The sequence below is a fragment of the Eschrichtius robustus genome, chromosome 8, assembly GCF_028021215.1.
Source record: "Eschrichtius robustus isolate mEscRob2 chromosome 8, mEscRob2.pri, whole genome shotgun sequence".
In the NCBI taxonomy this organism is placed as follows: Eukaryota; Metazoa; Chordata; class Mammalia; order Artiodactyla; family Eschrichtiidae; genus Eschrichtius; species Eschrichtius robustus.
This window is the reverse complement of record NC_090831.1, coordinates 79068811-79089010: the sequence shown is the minus strand read 5'-3', so window position 1 is coordinate 79089010 and position 20200 is coordinate 79068811. Positions and strand designations below refer to the sequence as shown.

The 20200-nt window shown below is 42.2% G+C and overlaps 1 protein-coding gene and 1 long non-coding RNA gene across 2 annotated transcripts in view; one reads left to right on the top strand and one right to left on the bottom strand.

Moving 5' to 3' along the window:
* LOC137768481 (uncharacterized) overlaps nt 1–20200 on the bottom strand; it is a 95901-nt gene that overhangs the window by 7326 nt on the left and 68375 nt on the right. The gene's annotated exons all lie outside the window — the stretch shown is intronic.
* NPVF (neuropeptide VF precursor) lies at nt 8469–11766 on the top strand. Its single transcript, XM_068550108.1, has 3 exons — nt 8469–8606; nt 9789–10195; nt 11715–11766. The coding sequence occupies exons 1-3, from the start codon at nt 8469–8471 to the stop codon at nt 11764–11766; spliced, it is 597 nt and encodes a 198-aa protein (XP_068406209.1).

Sequence of the window (20200 nt, the reverse complement as noted above, 5' to 3'; positions counted from 1 at the left end):
CTGGTGTTTTGGCCCATCAACACAGCAGGATCCATCAGGACATATTGAACTTATCAAGTTGTATGCTCCGCTACAACAGAATAAACCTAAATTCACATTCAACCTACCTATCCCTGACTGTCCATGTAGAGGTCTCAGTCTGGGAAAGCCCTCGATGCGAATCCTCAGCAAAAGAATGTTAAGATGTTATGATTTCAGAATAAGCCACAAACTTAAGGTCTAAAAATATATGTCTCAGTAAAGAGAAAACTCTGGTCGGTGGCCAAGACCGGGAAAAATAATTAACAAGCAACTTCAGTTTTAACTCCTATTCCCAATACTAATGAAAAATGTATTCATTTATTTAGAAATAAAATTTTCTGAGCATCTGTGAGATAGACAATAGAAATACTCCTATGATCTGCACAAGCAAGGTCCCGCCCTCACACAATTTACAGAGCAGCAGAAGAGGAGACAAGAAACAGGGCAAGTCAGTGAAAGGAGCCATTGACGGAACGCGAAGTCACAAGAGTCTTCCCCCAACGTAGGATGCCTCAGCTGAGACCCAAACAATGAATCGGTGTAAGAAGGACAGAGGGGAGTGGATACATACCCCATGCACAGGAAATTCATGGGCAGAGGTCTGGAGGCAAGAGAAACCTCATCCATTTGGAAGAACAGAAAGAAGTTAATCATAAAACAGAGTTGGTAGGGAGTGGTGAGAGAGAATGCTGGAGAAATAAGCAGAGAACAGGTCCTAAAGAGTGGGCTTAGGAATTCTGAGGGAAGTGGGAAACCATTGGAAGATATTAAGGAAGAAATCATAAATATATTGTATTATAAAAATTTTTCTGATTGTGTGGTGGAGGAAGAACTGGAGAGGACAAAGACAAAGGTCTAGGCGAGAAAAAACGATGAAGTGAGTAAAAGCAATGGGGATGAAGACAAATGAACAGCTGTAAGAGCTATCTAGAAGTTAGGAGATAACAGGCTTGATTGGGCAGACCAGCATAGGGAGTAAGTGTTCAGACTGCTTGCATTCAAATCCTGGATCTGCCACCTATAGGGAAAGTTACTTACTCTTTCTGTGTCTTAGTTTCCCTTTCCGTAGAATAGGAACAATAATGGTACCTGCTCATGGGATTATTATGAAAGATAAACAAGCTAATTCACAAAGTGCTTAACAGCACTTTAACAGAACAGTTCCTGGCACATGACAAGTGGTCAAAAAATATAGGCCATTATTATTGAGTGCAATAGCTCAAAACTAGAAACAACACAATTAACTGTAGACCATGATGCAGAAGACAAGGAGAGGAAATAGTCAAGGATCTCACAAAGGATTTTAGCTTGGATAAATGGGTGGATGATTGTAACTGTGCCAGTTATCTACTGCCTCTCCGCACCAAATCCACCCTTTATTCCTTCACTGATCATGGAGATGGACCCAGTAAGCGTTTCCCCTTTGCAGCTGGCACAATTTTAAGCTTTGTCAGTAGAAGGCACTAGAGGGATACTGCAGGAGGAAGGGACTTCTCTTCCTCGTTCAGGTTTGCTTCTTTGCGCTCCTACACATGGCTGCCAGCAATCCATACAGGGGACATCCATTAGCACTCACCCCCATCGAGTTTCAGTGGCAGATTCTCAGCAAGTTTCAGGAATATCCCAAAAGTTGCCTCCCCAGCACTGGCCCATCTGCACCGCAGAAGCATGTCTCACACCTGTGATTATGGACAAGGCTCTGACCTGGGGTGACCCAGCAGACTTCTCTACTATCCACACCTTCTCCAATACAGGCTGAATTCCAGTCAGTTTGTCCTTCCCTTGGATACTCTCCCTTGGCCCTCGAGTATTCTTTACCCCTTTATAGCTAATCTCCTGTTATAACTAGTAATTCCCTATATTAACCATTTCCTATTCAAATTACTGTGTGTTTTCTGTCTTCTGATTGGACCCTGACCAATACAGTAACTATTCATTGAAATGGAAAACAGGAGGAGAGACAGGTATTGAACGGATAAATTCCATTTTGGACATACTGGACTTGAGATGCTTGTGGGACATCCCAACGGCACTGTCTGGTAGGAAGCTAAGTATCTGGGGTTTCCAAAGCTCAGAAGTGTCCAGGATGGAGAGAAAAGCTTAGAAGGGAGTAGCCTTAAGTTCTCTAAAGTCTTAGTAAACGAAGCATGTGTGTAAATGCCACACGTCAGGGAGATAGATTTTATTTTTGTATGCTCATATGTCTCATCAAGAATCTCTAAATGTGCTATGTATATGGCAGCACATTTCATCAAAAGATTTATGGTGATTTCATATTGTGTATGTTAGGTAATGTTCTCTTATACTTGTTAACATTTTCAAAGCTAACGGAAGATGTAGTTGAAAAAAGCCAAGCCCTATATTAATAAGATTAGAACTCTAATTACACTCTAAACTTGGAAGTTTAAACCCAGTCGAGGCAAGGGAGTAATTAGTCACATCAGCTACTCTGGATACTGACTGCAGTGAGAATAATTAATTGATGTGCCAAAACCCCAAGTAGCAGCACTGAAAACTGGTGAATTGCTAAAGTTTGAAACAACTACATACAAGCATGTTCTGAAAGAGACCCAGGCTGATCCATTCCACTTTTTCCAGAGTCTGAACTCAGCCAACATAACTTGCTCTTTGCTTCACCCATTTCTCAAAAGTTTGGATCTACTGACCACAATAAACAGGAAGTTCCATCAGCAGTTTGCAAAGGAACAATTTGGAAGAGAAATGTATTAAATCCTCAGGGAAATTAAACCCAAATAATCCAATAACAACATTACAAAATTAACATTAGACTATGAATTGAATTAATTGCCTCCTACTGTGGGGATTCTTGGCTACCAGAGTCCAAAATAAATGAGACCAATGATGTCAACTGCCTTAAGAGAGGCCACAGGCAAGTGTGACCTTGGGGTACCCAAGAGTTTACCCACAATTGTTTTGCAACTTTCTGATTTATTCTGTAGATCTTTAATAGAGAGAAAGGTCTTCACTTCTGCCCATCTCATACCTCAAATTATGGTAGGTTGGTGAGAGAAGCTGGAGGTGGTACAATTCTTGACATGAAAGGTGCAATTTTATGACTTGCTCTTTTGTGAATTCACCTCTAAGTGCCTATATCTAGAAGTAGCTGGAGTGTTAGAAATTGATCAGTGCAAGGTCTTTTTCTCCTGAGAGGGTTGAATGGAGAGGTGGGAACAAGTAATGATTTCTCCAGAACCTAGGCAGTCTAGTGATAAAGGAGGTCTTTAAGAATACCAGTCAGGGACTTCCCTGGTGGTGCAGCGGTTAAGAATCCGCCTGCCAATGCAGGGGACATGGGTTCAAGCCCTGGTCTGGGAAGATCCTACATGCTGCGGAGCAACAAAGCCTGTGAGCCACAACTACTGAGCCTGCGCGCCTAGAGCCTGTGCTCCACGACAAGAGAAGCCACCGCAATGAGAAGCCCACGCACCGCAACCAAGAGTAGCCCCCACTCGCCACAACTAGAGAAAGACCGGGTGTAGCAACAAAGACGCAAGACAGCCAAATAAATAAATAAATAAGCAAATAAATAAATAAATAGAATACCAGTCAGCTGCTCCAAAAGAGACCTGCTTTGGCATTTCAGTAAATAAGCATTTATTTCTGTAAATTCTTTTCTTATGCCATGATGTCCGTGCGCCTGTGGCAATGCAAGATTACCTGTTGTGGTCCAAGCGCAGGTTGGAAAAGAACTTCCAGACACAAGGCAGAATGTAAGGAAGACAGAGTTTATTAAAGAGAAGGGTCACTGCAAGAACAGCGGGCCGACTTCCTGGTAGCCAGGGAAAGTCGACCCCCTTTGTGGGCTAGTAGCCAACTTTTATAGCCTCAAGACAAGGAAAATTCCTGCTGGCAGGATGGCATTAGGTGATTGGTCAGGATGCTATAAGGTTGCTACATGGTGAATATTTTACCTAATATGGAGTCGGGGGGCTGTCCAGTTTAGATCAGGAGAGCCCATGGCAACAGTTGTTATGGGGGCTTCGTTAATTCCAGAGTTTTTGTCCTGTGTCCTTGATGTAGGCTGTCCTTGATGCAGGGCTCCACATTCTCCCCTCTTTTTATTTATGGGCCAAATCTTTGGCCCCTTAACACCCCGCTCATGGCTGACTATCTACCTATCCCCATCTCCAGCCAGAGGAACCCAGGTTATCGGGGAAAGGGGCGATGACCGTTCCTAGCTTCTTCCTGCTGGACGGGGCGTCGTCGTAGGGGCCCTGGGTTCCCGATGCCTGCTCTCTGTCAGGGTGTATTTACGGAGGGAGATGAGAGCCCGCGGAATGATAAGGCGGCCTGTTCCAACGTAGTCCGTGTGCCAACTGGCTGGTATCCTTGTTGTAGCACCATCTGGAATTGAATCTTTTGAACCTCTTGGGAGATGAACTTAGATAATGTGTTAATATGCAGGGGCCAAACAACAAAACAAAGGCTAACAGGATTAATGGTCCCAGCAAGGGAAATAGCCATGTCCATATCTGGATCCCCATAGAGGAGAGGAGGCTGGAAAGCCACCTGGGGCTCTGTTCTGCTCTCTCTTTTAAATCTTCTGTTAATTTGATCTTTTTCTTTAGAATCTGAAGGTCTTCTTCAACCTGGCCGGAAGTATTAAAATAGAAGCAGCATGTCTCATTTAGTAGGGCACGGACACCCCCGTCTCAGCTGTTATAACATTCAGGGCCCTCCTGTTTTGTAAAACCACCTCGGCCAGAGAGCCTAGGGCTGACTGCTGTTCTTCAGTGGCTGCTACCATAGCCTTCCAAGGTTCCTGGACCATGATGGTGAGATGGAGAACGCTCCTCTCTAAGAGGGGTATGCCTGCAAACCAGGAGAGCCCTCTAAAGATACTACATATTATTTCGGGCTGATCAAGAATTGGGTTATCATAAGCATGTCCCCCCAGTCAGTGGTTCGTTTTTGTCTCTCCCAGACAGGTCTGAAGGCCTCCTCGAGGAAGGACCCAAGGTTGGGAATGCCTCCTAAGGAAGCTAATGTAGTCATAATGGTCGCCTCCGGGACCACCACGGTAATTGCGCAGGAGCCCCTCCAAAGTATGGGAAGATCCACACAGACCCTGTTACTGCACAGAAATGAAAATCTGGTGCCCCTCAAGGATACCCCTGTTGTGGGTCCCCAGAGCCAGGCCCTGACGTTTCGGGAGTTTTCCTCTGGAAATAGACTGGGGTCCCATGGCCTGGGATTACATTGGGAAGACCAAACACCGAGGAAATAATCATCTATACATAAAGGGGAGAAGCCAGGCTCTGACTGATTATGAGTGTGATGGGGGGATTGGCATAACAAATTTCTAAATATTAGTTGTATTATGTTATATTTTGGAGGAAAGTCTTGTCGGGAGGTTAAACTAAGTAAGTGTCGGGTGGTCACACCGATCCCCACATATTTAGTTCCCAGGGCCGAGCGATTTATGGGTATATGGTCTTCATTAATATATTTCTTAGTCTCATTTTTCCTTGAATTTCCCCAATACAAAGTGAAATTACCCTCATGTACATCATATTTATTTTCCTCTGACCAGGGATTCCACTCCAGGCTAGTCTGATTACAATTGAGGGTGTAGTTACAAAGAGAGTCATTTAGCTAGCCCAAAATGCGTCCCCATCCATCCAGGTTTTGGAAACAGAGCTGTGCCTCGTCTGCCCAAGCTTGGGCTAATGCCCATATCCTGTTTTTCTCTTCGTGAGTACAACAAGTGGTCAGGACTACGTGAATGGCTTGCCAGGTCAGGTCAAAGGCTATAGTGAGGGACTGAAATTCCTTAATAAAAGTGGTGGGATCCTGACTGAAGGAACCTAACTTGTTTTGAATTTGGGAAAATGTCAGACATGGGAAAGGGAACATGGACTCTAATAATGCCCACGTCTCCATTTGCTACTTCCCTTAGGGGAAGCATATTAGAATCTGTTTCCTGGCATTGGGCAGTTCTTGATCTTGTGTGGGGAGAGGGGGCTTTCGCCCCGATAAGGGGGTGGCTGTTGGGGAGCTGTGGGTTGAGGTGGGGGCAGGGGCTGAAGCAAAGGGGATTGATGGGGTGGGGGACAGGAAAGGTCGAGTAGAGGGTCGTCTAGGAGATGTGATGGAGAGGGAGACAGAGGGGGTCGGGGGGATGACGCAGCAACAGAAAGACACATGCGGCATGAGTCCCTCAGATCCAGATTCTCACTAAGGGCCATAAAGGTCTGGACATAAGGAACCTCTGAGTCCTTTCCTTGTTTCCGGCAAAAGAGATCAAGTTGGAGGATGGTGTTATAATTTAGTGTGCCATTAAGAGGCCATTGTTCTTGGTCCCCCAGTTTATACTGGGGCCAAGCCATATTACAAAAGAAAATGAGCCTCGTCTTTTTGAGATTTTCAGGGTCAAATTTTTCCAGTTCCTAAGGATACAGCGAAGGGGTGAGTCTGAGGGAGGCTCCCGAGACGTACCAGAACCCATTCTTAGCCTGTATGCCGTACAATGGGGGTATTGAGAGTCACCGGGTGACAGAAGGGCATCCCCTTTGTCCCAGTGATCTCTCCATGCGACTAAGGCATGAAATGGGCCGACCGTCCCAACAATCACGTCTGACCGTGAGAGGTGACCCCTGAGCGTGCGGCTAAGGCACAAACCATGCAACTGAGGTATGAACCGTGCGACTGAGGCACCACGCGACTTGGGCAGGGAAAGAAAGAAAGGAGAGATTCCTGGGACCCACCGGGTGACTCACCGTTTGGCAATCCCCTGAAACGTGAAAAGGCACTCTTGGGATGGCTCAGAGACAACACCTAGGCTCCTGTAAGTCAATCCGGACCGAGAAAAAGGTGAAAGTAACAGAGAAGACAGGCTGAGGAATCCGCCTCGTAGTCCTGCCGGGAAGGCAGCGGCCAAGGGGAGGGGGCTCAGTGTTTTTTGCTTGAACCAATATGTGCCTCACGGTACATGGAAGTTGTCTTGCTGGGGGCAGACGCTCTAACAGCCTGGTCTATTCCGTGACCCCCTTATCCTTTCACGGGAGTCTTCAAGCGGCCAGTGCCCTGATGGCTTTTAAATGCCTGACCCGTGCCCGCACAATATCAATCGGCCTAGCCCTCAGTCAGAAGGAAGACAGAGGGACCCTCACCTGTTCTGGGCGGCAGTTACTGGGGCCAAGTGAGCCATGGAGACTTCGGAACACACCAGGGTGTAGCCCTGGCCAGAGTCCTCTGTTGCTTCCATGGCAACTTGCCTGTTCACAGAGGGTCCCAAGGCATGAGGAGAGGAGGTTGGGGAGGAGATCTCCCCAAGAGATATCCCCGTACGGGCCACCAAAATGTTGTAGTCCATGCGCGGGTTGGAAGAAGAATTTCCAGACACGAAGTATTTTAGAAAAGAGTGAGTTTACTGAGAACAGAGAGCAGAATTAGTGAGGGCCGCTGCCAACACAGCGGGCCGACTTCCTGCCAGACCAGGGAGAGCCGACTGGCTGTATCTGCAGTGCCCGTCACTAACTCTGCTCTTCGTTCTCAATAAACTCACTCTTTTCTAAAATACTTCGTGTCTGGAAATTCTTCTTCCAACCCGTGCACGGACCACAACATTACCTAAATAATATGGGCCAGGGGAGCAACAAAATTAGCACATGCGTGATTTACCAATCCTCTGCCAGGGTTCTTAAGGGGTTTGAGGTGGAAGGTAGGATGCGTCATCGTCATAGAAATAAAATCCCGGTGATTTATACAGTTTTGCCAAATAAGGCCCACAGGGCAAATACAAAAAGCCTTGAGCTGCCTCCAGCTTCTCCTGAGACAGCCAGTTTGTCAAAATGCCAATCGCTGGGTCTTATGCACACCCTTCACATTACAGTTGACATTTACTCCTGAAGCTTTTTAATAACCAAACAGCATTTTACAAAAAGTTAATTAATGGCATTTTATTTGGGTCTTATGTGATTTGGAATTCTTTTCACACTTGTAATTTTGTCTGACATTTTGAAAATACTACGCCTAACTCTTTTGTGTGAAGAAAACCACTTTTTTTTAACAGAGCTAGCATGTATTGAATACTTTTTTCCCCTTCTCCCAAGAATTGACGTAAACACCAAAAAGAAAATACTTCTTGTTTGAGCTCAGAGAAATGAAGCATTCTGTTTGGAATCTTAATGATGATGGCCCCAAACTTATCTAATTAAATGCTCCTTCATAATGAAGAAAATTATTTTCAAAGTTAATGAATTTGCAAGCAGAAACATTGCTGTCTTCCTAGAATGAATTACCCACATTCCTTACATACATATTTCAGTTAAACACTAATTAATGTTGGTGCTTAAAACACGTGGGATTGAGTTCTCTGTGAAAGTGAACTTTCCTTTGTTTTTGGACAGGATAAAAAGACCACAATTTCGCTTCATGTAGACATCGGGCTGCACATATAAACTTAATTCTAGATTTTGGACAAAATGGAAATTATTTCATCAAAACAATTCATTTTACTGACTTTAGCCACTTCAAGCTTATTAACATCAAACATCTTCTGTTCAGATGAATCAAGGATGCCCAATCTTCACAGCAAAAAGAATTATGACAAATATTCTGAGGTAAGTTTTTTAACTCTATCTAACATGACTAGCATTAACTACTGAACATTTGTCCTGAGTCCAGTGCTTTTGTAAAGAGTAAGGAAGAAGTTTGTGCTTTGTTTTTTGTCACACTTCAGCCTTCCCATGGCAGTGTATGGTTCTAACTTGTATTTGGTAGCACAACAGCACACAGCCTGGCCTCTCATGACCATTTTAGTGCAGAGTTTGATACTTTGCAAGCATAAGGCACATTAATTTTCGATTGACTCAGAAGTGCACAGTTGTAATAAGTAGTTGCAGAAATAAGTACTGGATACATTTCAGCCGGACGTTTGAATTGTCTTTCTATATCAAAGCAAAATATTTATCCCTAGATGATAGAATTCCACGTTATTTTTATTTTCTTCTCTATGCCTTTATATAATTTCCCAAATTTGTTGAAATGAGTAGGTATTACTTTTTACAATCAGAAAACAGTTATTTAAAAATCTTCATATGGACAAACTTTCATGGTAAAATTAAATCCAATTAAATATTTGCTGTATTTTAAGTGGTTGCTTTAAAGTTGGTACAGTAGTGGTGTAGTAACCCACAAACCAATCAGTGTTTTACTAATATAATTTACATACTGACAAAAATACAATCAATTTCTTGAGAAATGCTTTTAGAGTGGAACTCTGAATATGAGCAGGTAAAAAAGAAGTCTCCTCCAGCTGTACCCCAAAATGTGGCTAGCATCTCTGCTTTCATGAGTCCACCACTTTGGCTTTTAAAGAGGAGGGAAACAAGAGACATGGAGAGGCAGTGGGTGGTGTCTCTAAAAGCAAAATATAAAAATCTATGAAATATTTCATAAACAACATGAATCAAAACTGAAGGAGAATAACTGCAGTAAAATAAACTTTTGCCTCATTTCAATACTTCATTATGTTCTTGCTGCTCGAACACATTGCTGCATGCACTGTATATATTTTATTAATATTTTACAGTTGTCTTACAATAGTCCAGGGACGGTGAAACTAGATTGCTTTAAGAAGCTTAATACAAATTATTTATTTTAAAAATTCTGCACATGAAAGCACGAACTTTGTTCATAGCTTTAACAATTCTACAGATTAAAGTCTGGATTTAACTTAATTTGGGGTTTAAATCTATTGCTTATAATAATAATGTTATTTTAATGGTTATTTCTAATTATAGCCTAGAGGAGATCTACGCTGGGAAAAAGAAAGAAGTCTCAATTTTGAAGAATTAAAAGATTGGGGTCCAAAAAACGTCATTAAGATGAGTACACCTGCAGTCAACAAAATGCCACCCTCAGTAGCCAACTTGCCACTGAGATTTGGGAGGACCGTGGAAGAAGAAAGAAGCACTGGGGCAATGGCCAACCCGCCTCTGAGATTTGGAAGCAATACAGAGGACGGCATCTCGAGACGTGTTCCTAACCTGCCCCAAAGGTTTGGGAGAACAGCAATAGCCAAAAGTGTCACCAAGACACTGAGTGATTTGCTCCAACAATCCATGCATTCACCATCTGCCAATGGGTTACTTTACTCCGTGACCTGCCAGCCCCAAGAAATCCAGAATCCTGATCAAAAGAACCTAAGGTAAATACTTGAATACCAATTAAAATGCATAGGCAGTTATGTAGAGCTAATCCAGAAAGTTTAAGAAGGCTTACATGTTTTCAAAAGAAGTTTCTAAGGAAGTTAAGTTTCTTGGAAGGAAAAAGGAAAAGGCACAGGGAAATAAACACCTGTAAATTGAGAGCTATAGAAGGTCAGTTATAAACATGACTACAGGTATGAAATAATGAGATAGCGTCCCCTAAGCCACATATGGGCATCCCTCTCATTACTCTACAGCCACTCACTAAGTAGCAACAGGTGATGACAGAATTGGGAGTTCATGCCTATGACGTATTGTCCAACATTTGACCTCTCTAGCATAAAAGGTCCTGCATGAGGGAGTTGCCTGCAGGTACAAAGGACACCATCTCAATAACCCAGGTCTCAAATTCAGAAGATCTTTTTCCTCAACTTTAAATCAAAATTTCTTTTTCCAGGATCTCATTTTATAAGTAATTCCTGTTATTATAATCATTCTTTATATTGGCATATATTTATTGAATTATCTACTAGTACAAATCAGAGCACAAGCTACCACAAGAGGTTCAAAAATTTAATAAGCTACCTACCTATTACGTTCTAGTACAGAGCATATGTTAAAAAAAATTTTATATAAAATTGAGCCTGACCCTTTAGTTTAAGACCTGAAGGAAATAAGGAGGCAGGTTGTGACATCTTATCAGTGAGAGCTTCTCAGAGCACTCCTGATTTATTTTTACCATGGTACTTATCCTCATCTGACATATTATATATTTAGGGTCCATCCTTTTTACTAGAACTTCAGTTCTATAAATCCCATAATTTTTGTCCATTGTCATATTCCCAACGCCTAGAACTGTCTGGCAGGTAGTAAGCCCTCAATATTTGATAGGATAAATGAAATGATCTGAGAGGCACTAATAAGGTCTTACAGAGATTCAAAAAAAAAGAATGTTTCTTCATGTGGGAATCCAGGGATGTTTCATGAGTTGGACTTTGAGTGGTGACTCTATTTTGAACATTCAGAGACTAGAGGGAAGAGAGAGGGTATTTTCAGGCAGACAGGAGTATGAGCAAAGGCACTAAAGCAAGGTGAGGCAAGAAGAGCTGGGGCTCAGTTTGGTGAGAAGAGGAAAGAAGACAAGAAGGGTGGGGTAAGAGCAGAGGGTGCAGATATTCAGAGCCACATAAAATATTCTGAATGTTGTTTATCAGGAAAAGGAGAACCACTGATGTTTCTGCTGCGGTCCTGAGATATTGTACAGGTAGAGGTTGGCAACTCATCAGATGTTGGGAGTGGGGTGGCGGTGAGGGAGAGAGATGAGTCAACGGTAATACTGTCATTCTAAGTGCCCATGACAAATTCAGGATCCCGTCAACATCTCACTCATTTCAAGTGCGACACAATTCAATTCAGGTATAATTAGGCAATTAGGATCATGACCTGCATTTGCATATGCTTTCTTTTACATGCTATTGTTGTGATGGATGAGAATATTTTGTACTGCTTACATTTTAGGAGACTGGGATTGAAGAAAATAGATGATGCAGAATTGAAACAAGAAAAATAAGAAATCTGGAGCCTGTTCCTAAAGACGACACAAAGCTGTAACAACTCTGAGGTGAAGACAACAGGGAATGAAGTCATTGCCCTCTCTTAATAGATCATCATTCACAGCAATTTTTCCCTCTCAGCACAGCTAATATATTGAAAGTTTTAAAAAAATGTAAAGAATATTATAATGTAAAGATGAAATGAAAGATGAAATAATTTTGTCTAAATAAAAAGAGCATTGAATATACTTAAGAAGCCTCTAGTAATGGGGAGAAGAGGAGAGAGAGACTGATTGCCACATCACTATCGTATGAACACAGTCACACTTAAGTAAAAAATTAAATAGAGGAGTAGCCTGGCAACTTTTATGATGAATATTAAATAATTTAACAGAATAACGATTGACAAATAAATGAACATGAATAATAAATTATTTACAAATATTTTTATACACCTATTTCTGCCATTGCATCAACTGTTAGTGAATCCGTGATAGATTGAAAAATTTTTTTAAAAGAAAGATAAAAGAAAAAGGCAGTTATTAGATACTTCTCTAAGTGTCTCTTCTATCTATATCTGGAAATTTGCCTTCTGGTGTGTCTCTTTTCTCCTCACTTAATATTTCAAGTTTTTGATTTGCAGAGAAAATCTAATCACACTCTTAAAACTAACAATTTATAAACACAGTACACCACCACGCGAATGCACAGTGATTCAACTTCTGTCATAGAATGAGAAGTCCTTAGTCAGATATTAATCAGTTTATTGAGCAACCTCAATTCCTTAGGGTGCAAGCCAGAAATGGTATTAATTCTCTCCCATCCTGCCCCCAGTTGGGCTGTGTTGAATCTCCTTTTCCTGCTGGGTAGAGACCGCCTTAATGATACCCTGGACAGACTCTAAAACTTCCTCGTCACTTCTTGATATTAAAAAACTCAGTCAAGTCCAGCTGAAGATGGCAGCCTCATATCCAAAGCAAAGTTTCTCCTCCCCCATTGCTGGCAGGGCTGGGAGCTGGAAGGATGTGAAGTGGGAAAGGAGCAAGGCTGCTCTTTTTCTCTTCCGCCCCTTTCTCACCCCCGAGGTAGGGTGGTGGGAGGGAAAACGGTAGGCCTCTGGAAAAAAATCTCCTATCTTCTCCAGGGTGTTGGGTGGGCAAGGGAGGGGGTTGGGCAGGATGGGGATGGGGAATCAAGGCTCCCTGTCTCATCCTCTCCATACAATGTTGCTTCTTCTATAAGGGAGTTCTTCGGGAAGCACTGAGGGAACCTCACACTGCCTAGGTCAGTGACCTAAGAGACCTGGATGCTCCTTGATCTCTTCCAACCACCCTCATCCCACCTGTACTCTCCATGGCTTCTTATTGCCAGAAAGAAAGGTTCAAGACAGCTACCTTCTCAGCATCCACTTCATCTACAGAAAAGGCAGATGGCCTTGTCATGCCAAGGCAGGACTGAAACTGCTCCTCGGCTGCCCCACCACTGCCCCCATTTGTCTCCAACCCCCTTTGCCCTGCTTAGGAGGGGCAGAGGCAGATCAGCAAGCCTACGCCTATACAAACTACCCATCGGAAATGAACCGCCAGTACCTACTTCATGATCCCGCTCTGTACGAGTGATTTTCTAGGAACCTCTCTTGCTTGGTTTCGGGGTGAGGGGCAGCTGCAGCAGCCCCCTCCCAGTCAACCTCTCATACATCGCTGGGAGGGGGATGGGCCACGGCAGGGGCTGATGTGGCTCTGCCATCTCTTCGTAAACCCAGAAGGGGTGTCTGGCCCCTGCCATCCATGGTTTCCATTACAATGTCAAGTATTTAGAGCCTCTGTACTTCCAGATTTGGTCCCCAGTTGCCCATCCTGAGCAAAATGAAAAGTATGCAACATCCTGCTGCACTAATAAATAAACAAAAAGGCCATTCGATCCCTTGATACTACATGACACAAGGAAATTTCTTGTCGTAGAACATGGGTTCTTTACCTAAACCTTTGAAATTTATGGAAAACGTTAGGTGAATAACCAGGTGTCAGCTGTCCCCTTAACCAGGTAGCTTACTCTGTTTCAGCCACTTGCCACCCCCTTCACCAGCTTCTACAAGAAATCCATTCGCATAAGGAAGTTTGCGATCTCTCTGCAGATTTGTGGGATCTCAAGGAGGCGATCACATTGCACATCATTACACTGAAAAAGTCTTGACTAGACAAGCCTCTTGTCCCATCTCTCTTTACCTGGACCCCTAGCAGGGTCTCCTCCTCTTCTAACCTCTGATGCTCACTGGGGTGGCTTTATGGGTATGTGACCCATGCAGGTGCACAGGGCCCCACATTTGGTTAAATGCTTTATTGTCACTGCCCTAAAATTCTTAATAATTTTGATTGAGTGCTGCATTTTTTATTTTCCATCGGGCCCCACAAATTACGTAGTCTGTCCTGCTCCCCCCGATCTCAGCCCTGCTGGCTCCTCTGCCTACTCTCCCAAAATCCAGTGCCCCCCCACCCCGCCACCAATTTATTAATCAGAGCAGCTTTCGTTTTCTACATGAAACACAAGGGCCAGGCTGTCACACAGGCCTGAGAGGTCTACTTACATCCCACAGTGGGTAAAAAATATAACTGCACAATTCATGAAATGTAGTCAAAATGCAATTTTTTGTGTGTGTCTCACTACCCCCTTTAAAATGTAAAGGGTGGGGAAGGAGATGTGCAGAAATCTTCCCCTGGCCCTGGATGGAAACTTGGCCAGATGCCAAGAAAGTCCCTGATGCTCTTAGCTGTTCTTTGGCCTAAGTCAAAATGCACAGTCTCAATTCCACTGTAATCATCGTTTCAATCTACATTCTTTCATTCATCTTCAACACTTCCCATGTGAGGTCTGAGTTGGGGGACAGGAATGAGATTGACTTCCGCTCTCTTTTCCAACCTCAACTGCTTCCTCACTCTCTGGCTCTGTTGGACTCTTCTGGGATGGAAGAGAATTTGAGATGAGAGGCAAGGAGTTATAGAACAGTCCTTGCCAGGGTGTATGGATTCACTCTCAGGACCCAGAGGATGGTACCACCCATCATGGCTGGCCTCAGCCCTCGCCCTGGGACACGGTCTTCTAGGGGTCCTCTCGAGTAGGACTCGAAACAGCTTCTGCAAATCTCTCTTCCCTGTAGCTCATACCTGGTTATCCACAGATCGCCCTCCACATTGGGTGTGATCCCAACATGGCTCTTCTATCTTATTGCCCCCAGACTCTTTAGCTTTTTGACCTGGAGTTAAGCACCAATTTTTTGTTTCTCTCAACCACATGGAACACGTTTCCTCATCGTATAGAAGCCCCTCCCTGAAGGGTAATGGACTCAGTAATCCCCAGCACGTGGGCATGGGTGGGGGGCATTCGCAGTAGGGTAACAATGCTCTCCAAAGAAATCTCTTCATAAACCCAAATCATATCCTTTCATGGTCTCCACGTGGGTGAGAAAATTGAGGACTTAGTGGAATCACTTTCCAACCATTTCCTTTAAAAAGTCTGCACACAGTGATCTGGCTTTGGAATTTTACATCTGTCAGATTTTGGTGTTTTGATTAAAACTTCACTTTTGATATTCTTTGCAACAAAGATGGATCTCTACTTGTAAGGAATGCTTACAGCTGCTAAAAATGACATTGTCGGGCTTCCCTAGTGGCGCAGTGGTTGAGAGTCTGCCTGCCGATGCAGGGGACACGGGTTCGCGCCCTGGTCTGGGAGGATCCCGCATGCCGCGGAGCGACTGGGCCCGTGAGCCACGGCTGCTGAGACTGCGCGTCTGGAGCCTGTGCTCCGCAGCGGGAGAGGCCGCGGCGGTGAGAGGCCTGCGCGCCGCGATGAGGAGTGGCCACCGCTCGCTGCAACTGGAGGGAGTCCTCGCACAGAAACGAAGACCCAACGCAGCCATAAAAATAAAATAAAAAAATAAATAAATTAAAAAAAAATCTGTTAAAAAAAAAAATGACATTGTCTCTGCGTCATTACACATATATGTGCATTTTTCTGGGGGAAGAGTTCAGAGTTCTAGGGTAAATTCTCAGTAGAGTTTGTAACCCATAAAGTTTAAGAATTACTGCCACAGAAGATTTTTATTTCTAGAATTATTTTAAATTAACATCTAATTCAGTTTATAAATGAATATTGTTATCTGACTGGCCATTTAAGTGCTGAGAACATAACGTGCCAAAACAATCAGAATCACTCAAGTGGTTTAGCCTGACCTTCCTCCAAATACTGGCTTTTTATAGTAGCAGAAAATAGAAGCGAGGTGGTAATTGTGCTCTTTTCCTTAGTGTGCTTTCCCAGGCACCTCCTCCCAAATACTTCATTCTCCACCCCTCCTCCTCTCTTCCAACACTTCACTTCCTCAAGGAAATTCCATCTGGATTGGGCCTAACCTAAACCTCGGCCAGTCTGTAAAGGTGAGCAAAGTGTGGAGCTTCAGGGGAAAGTTGGGGATGACACACGCTATACGTCAATGATTTTCAGGGAAGGGAACTTCCATGTGCTCTCAAGTCCACATTTCATACATCATACTGTGACAATGACCTTGAGAAATACAAAAAGGAAAAAAAAATGTACTGGCTCTGGGACCAATTTCTCAGTGAGAAAAATGAAAGGTCCAACAAAATGAAATAGTCAAGAAAGAGGAAAGCGTTGGCCTCTACTTACTTCATGTGTGTTTTTTTTCATTTTTTTCCCTAAAGATCATCCTGCAAACATTACGTGACACTCTTCCTATGCAACTTATCATTTTATTTAATAAGCATACCAAACTACATGTTATTCCCTAGAAACATGCACTTTCACATTTCTGTGCCTTTGTTCATGCTAATTCCTTCGGCTCAAAGGCCCCTTTTATACTTATTAAAAATCTGCTCCATCATCCTAAGCACAAGGTTCCCACCAGGCCATCTCGCAGCAAAAACAAAGGGGCAAAGCACAGGCGTGCTCTTTTTTCCAAAGGGCCCCATCCAACAACTTCCTCTTTCATGTCACTGGCTGCCCCAATCTGCAAGGGAAGTTGGGAAATGTAGTTTCTCCTTTGGGCACATTGCCTCAACCACGATGATGATAGAAAAATAGAGCATGGGTATCGGATAGGCAACCAGAAGGGTCTGCCCAGCCTCTCCTCAAGCTCACTTCCTTGTTATATAATTTTTTTTCCTTCACTAGACCAAGGTCAACGCTACTGACATTTTGGGCTGGACAATTCTTTGTTGTGGGGCTGCCCCATGCATCATAGGATGGTTAGCAGCACCTGTAGTCTCTACCCACCAGATGCCACCCTGCAAATGGGACAACTAAAAATGTCTCCAGACATTGCCAAATGTTCCCTGGGGGGCCAAAATCATCCCTAATTAGGAGCCCCTGCACTAGACTGTCCTAATCTTCTTTGTATCCCATCCCCAGCTAAATAATAATGACTGTTGATTGTTATGATAACTCTGTTTTAACATTTAATGCTGTTTTAACCACTCCTGTTATGCTCATTTTTACACATGAGAACTGAGCTCACAGAGAACATTCTAAAAAACGGGAGCTAACAAATGGGCTCCACCGAGGTCTGTTTCACGTCAAAGTTTACACTCTTCCTCCTCCGTCCACTATCCTATCCACCACCCCGTCAACCACCTCCCATCCAGCCCTCAAATACTGTAAGCATTCAGGAAACATTTGTTGAATGAAGCTTTAAATAGAAAATATGAGTGCACTGGAGCCCAGGAAGAAAGTCTCACTGTTTTAAACATTATATACAGATTTTAGAAAGAAGGAAGGAAGGAAGGAAGGAAGGAAGGAAGGAAGGGAAGAAGGGAAGGAGGGAGGGAGGAAGAAAGGAAGAGAGAGAGAAAAAAAGACCTTAGATTCCTAGACAGCTTTAACCTAGCCACTCCTTAAGGTATCTACCTTAAGAGCGGGTAGGGAGGTGCCTACCTTATCAGAATGAATGACCATAAAGGGTAAAAACATCACAGAAGAAACGCTGTACCATTTTTAACTTAGACTCTAAAGAAGCAACTAATGATTTTTTTTCCTTACAGCAAACAAAGTGCTATTGTTGTTGATGAATCTGAAATATCAGTTTCTGCTTCAGTGGGAGAACCGTACAGGTCAAGAGAGCCGCTGAATTACACAGTCACTGGCAAGTGGAGTGGGAGAAAGGCATCAGTAAGTACGCTCCTGCCGGGTTAGGTCTCTCACTCCCTGGGTTGTCTGCAGTTTCTTACCAATCCCATTAATGAAGTGGGACAAAGCAATAAGGGAATTAAAATAAATCCGAAGTAAGCCTGTCCCAGCCCGATGACATGAACTGTGGGAGTACTCGGGTGCTGCAGCCTTTCCCTGCTTCTCACAGATTGATGTTTGTTACTGAAAGCCCTGTGGAAAATATAATCACTTTGCTGTTTGGAGTCAGACTGAATTAGGAAAATATTACCTGGTGAACATTATACCCAATGTTTATTTTATCTTACTACTTATTAAGTGGCCTTGAGTTCCTAAAATGTTTATTAGACGTTGCACATTTTATTCACTGTTAGAAGTATTAACATTAAAAAATCAGGGAGATTTCATTTGCCTTTTTTTATGTATTCTATTTTGCTATGGTAAAATATACGTAACATAAAATTTACCATTTTAACCATTTTTAAGTGTACCATTCAGTGGTATTAAGTCCATTTCACTTACTTTTTACATAGTCGGGCACTATTCTCTAATTATACTCATATTATTAATATTTAAGTAACCACACCCAAAGCTCTAACATTATTTTGCTTGCCAGGAAATGCCTCTGACAACAATAAGGTTGATGCTTTTTAGAGATGCTCTGATTCTGACAGACTTATTTAGGAATATTAGATTTTTTCACCAGAACATTAAATTTTTCCTAAATTCCCTTGAAGCTTATTTTGAAAGGAAGTAATTGTTGTTAATTTTTTTTTCTCCTGAAGTATTTTATCATCTCACTAGTTCATACTATTTTGTATTCACCTGGGGCAGAAGCTAGTGCTTCTTTAGAAATACCTGGGACAGCAAAGGTTCTGTTACCAGTCAGATATGAGAACACATTTATTTCAGAACAGTAATGAAAATGAAGCATTTGATTAGTTTAATTTCCCTGAGAAATGGAGGATGGACAACAGCCATTCACCTACTGTGTTATAGCACTTCTCTTTGAACTTTGGGGCTCTATCACATTCTTCCTAATAGCCCATTTTTGTTTTTCATATATCATGAAGTTTTCCTCTCACAATGTAACACAAAGGTAATACATATTATCATATTTGTAGCTTAGGAAATGGGAAGTATTATCACCCATTATTCTCTTCCTAAATATAGGAACTAATGTATTACAGGAGTCAACAGGAAAATCACTATTAGAATGAGGAGTGGCATAATATTATAATGAGATTAATGTGGAATTAATACTCTCTTTGTAGAGATAGAGAAATATTATTTTAATCATGAAGAAAAACTGTCTCAAAATTTATTTTACCTCTTGGCAGATTTCCAGGCATTGGTATATTGTGGTTAATAAAACATAAAACTATTGTTTCACTTTCTTAAAATATGCAGCAATACTAATTAGCTACGGCAATGCACCTACATAATTTTCAAACTGCTTTTAAAATATCACATCGCTTTTCCCTTGTAATTTAAAGCACTGAATTGTAACCGATATTGCAAAGTTATTTTTAACCACTAGAGGGAAGAAAATGCTCCACATTTGTACGTAACTAATTTTAAATTCTTAGACCAAAACAATAATAACCACACCACCACCACAACAACAAAAAGTCTTTAAGATCCTGTTTTATACTGTACAATATACTGCACACTAAAGGCTCAGTTAACAACTTTAAAATTTTAAACCAATGCACAATCATCTCAATTCAACAGCTTATAGTAGGCAAAAGTAAACATTTTTGCAGCCTGAGCCTACCTATGAGTTAAGGATTATTAGCATTAGGGAATCAGCACATCCTTAAGGAAAGGCAGAATACTTAAACAAACAAAACAGACAGTACCCATTAAGAATCAGCAAGGTTCTTTCTACATTAAAATATCTACAATGGAATGCAAAGGTCGTATTTATCACAAAATTGAAATATTAACTGAAGTCACAAATTGATCAAATGCTAAAATATTTACATTTGACTCTTGAATTTCTATATATACTTTCTTTTACCACAAACCAACTGCAGATCTAACTGTGACAGAGATGCTTTAAGTTTCCTCTTAATATAACTTTTTGACCTGATTAATTTTTGTTAATTATTTCTCTTAATTTTTGTTCCTCCCAATTAAGCCATTTGCATTTCAGTAACTAAAGCATTACTTCCTTTGATTAGAAACCACAACCTCTTTACTTTTTCACTCTCATTGATTAAAACGTAACACGGTGAATTAAGCCATTTGGATTTCAGTCTGTGTGGGTGACAT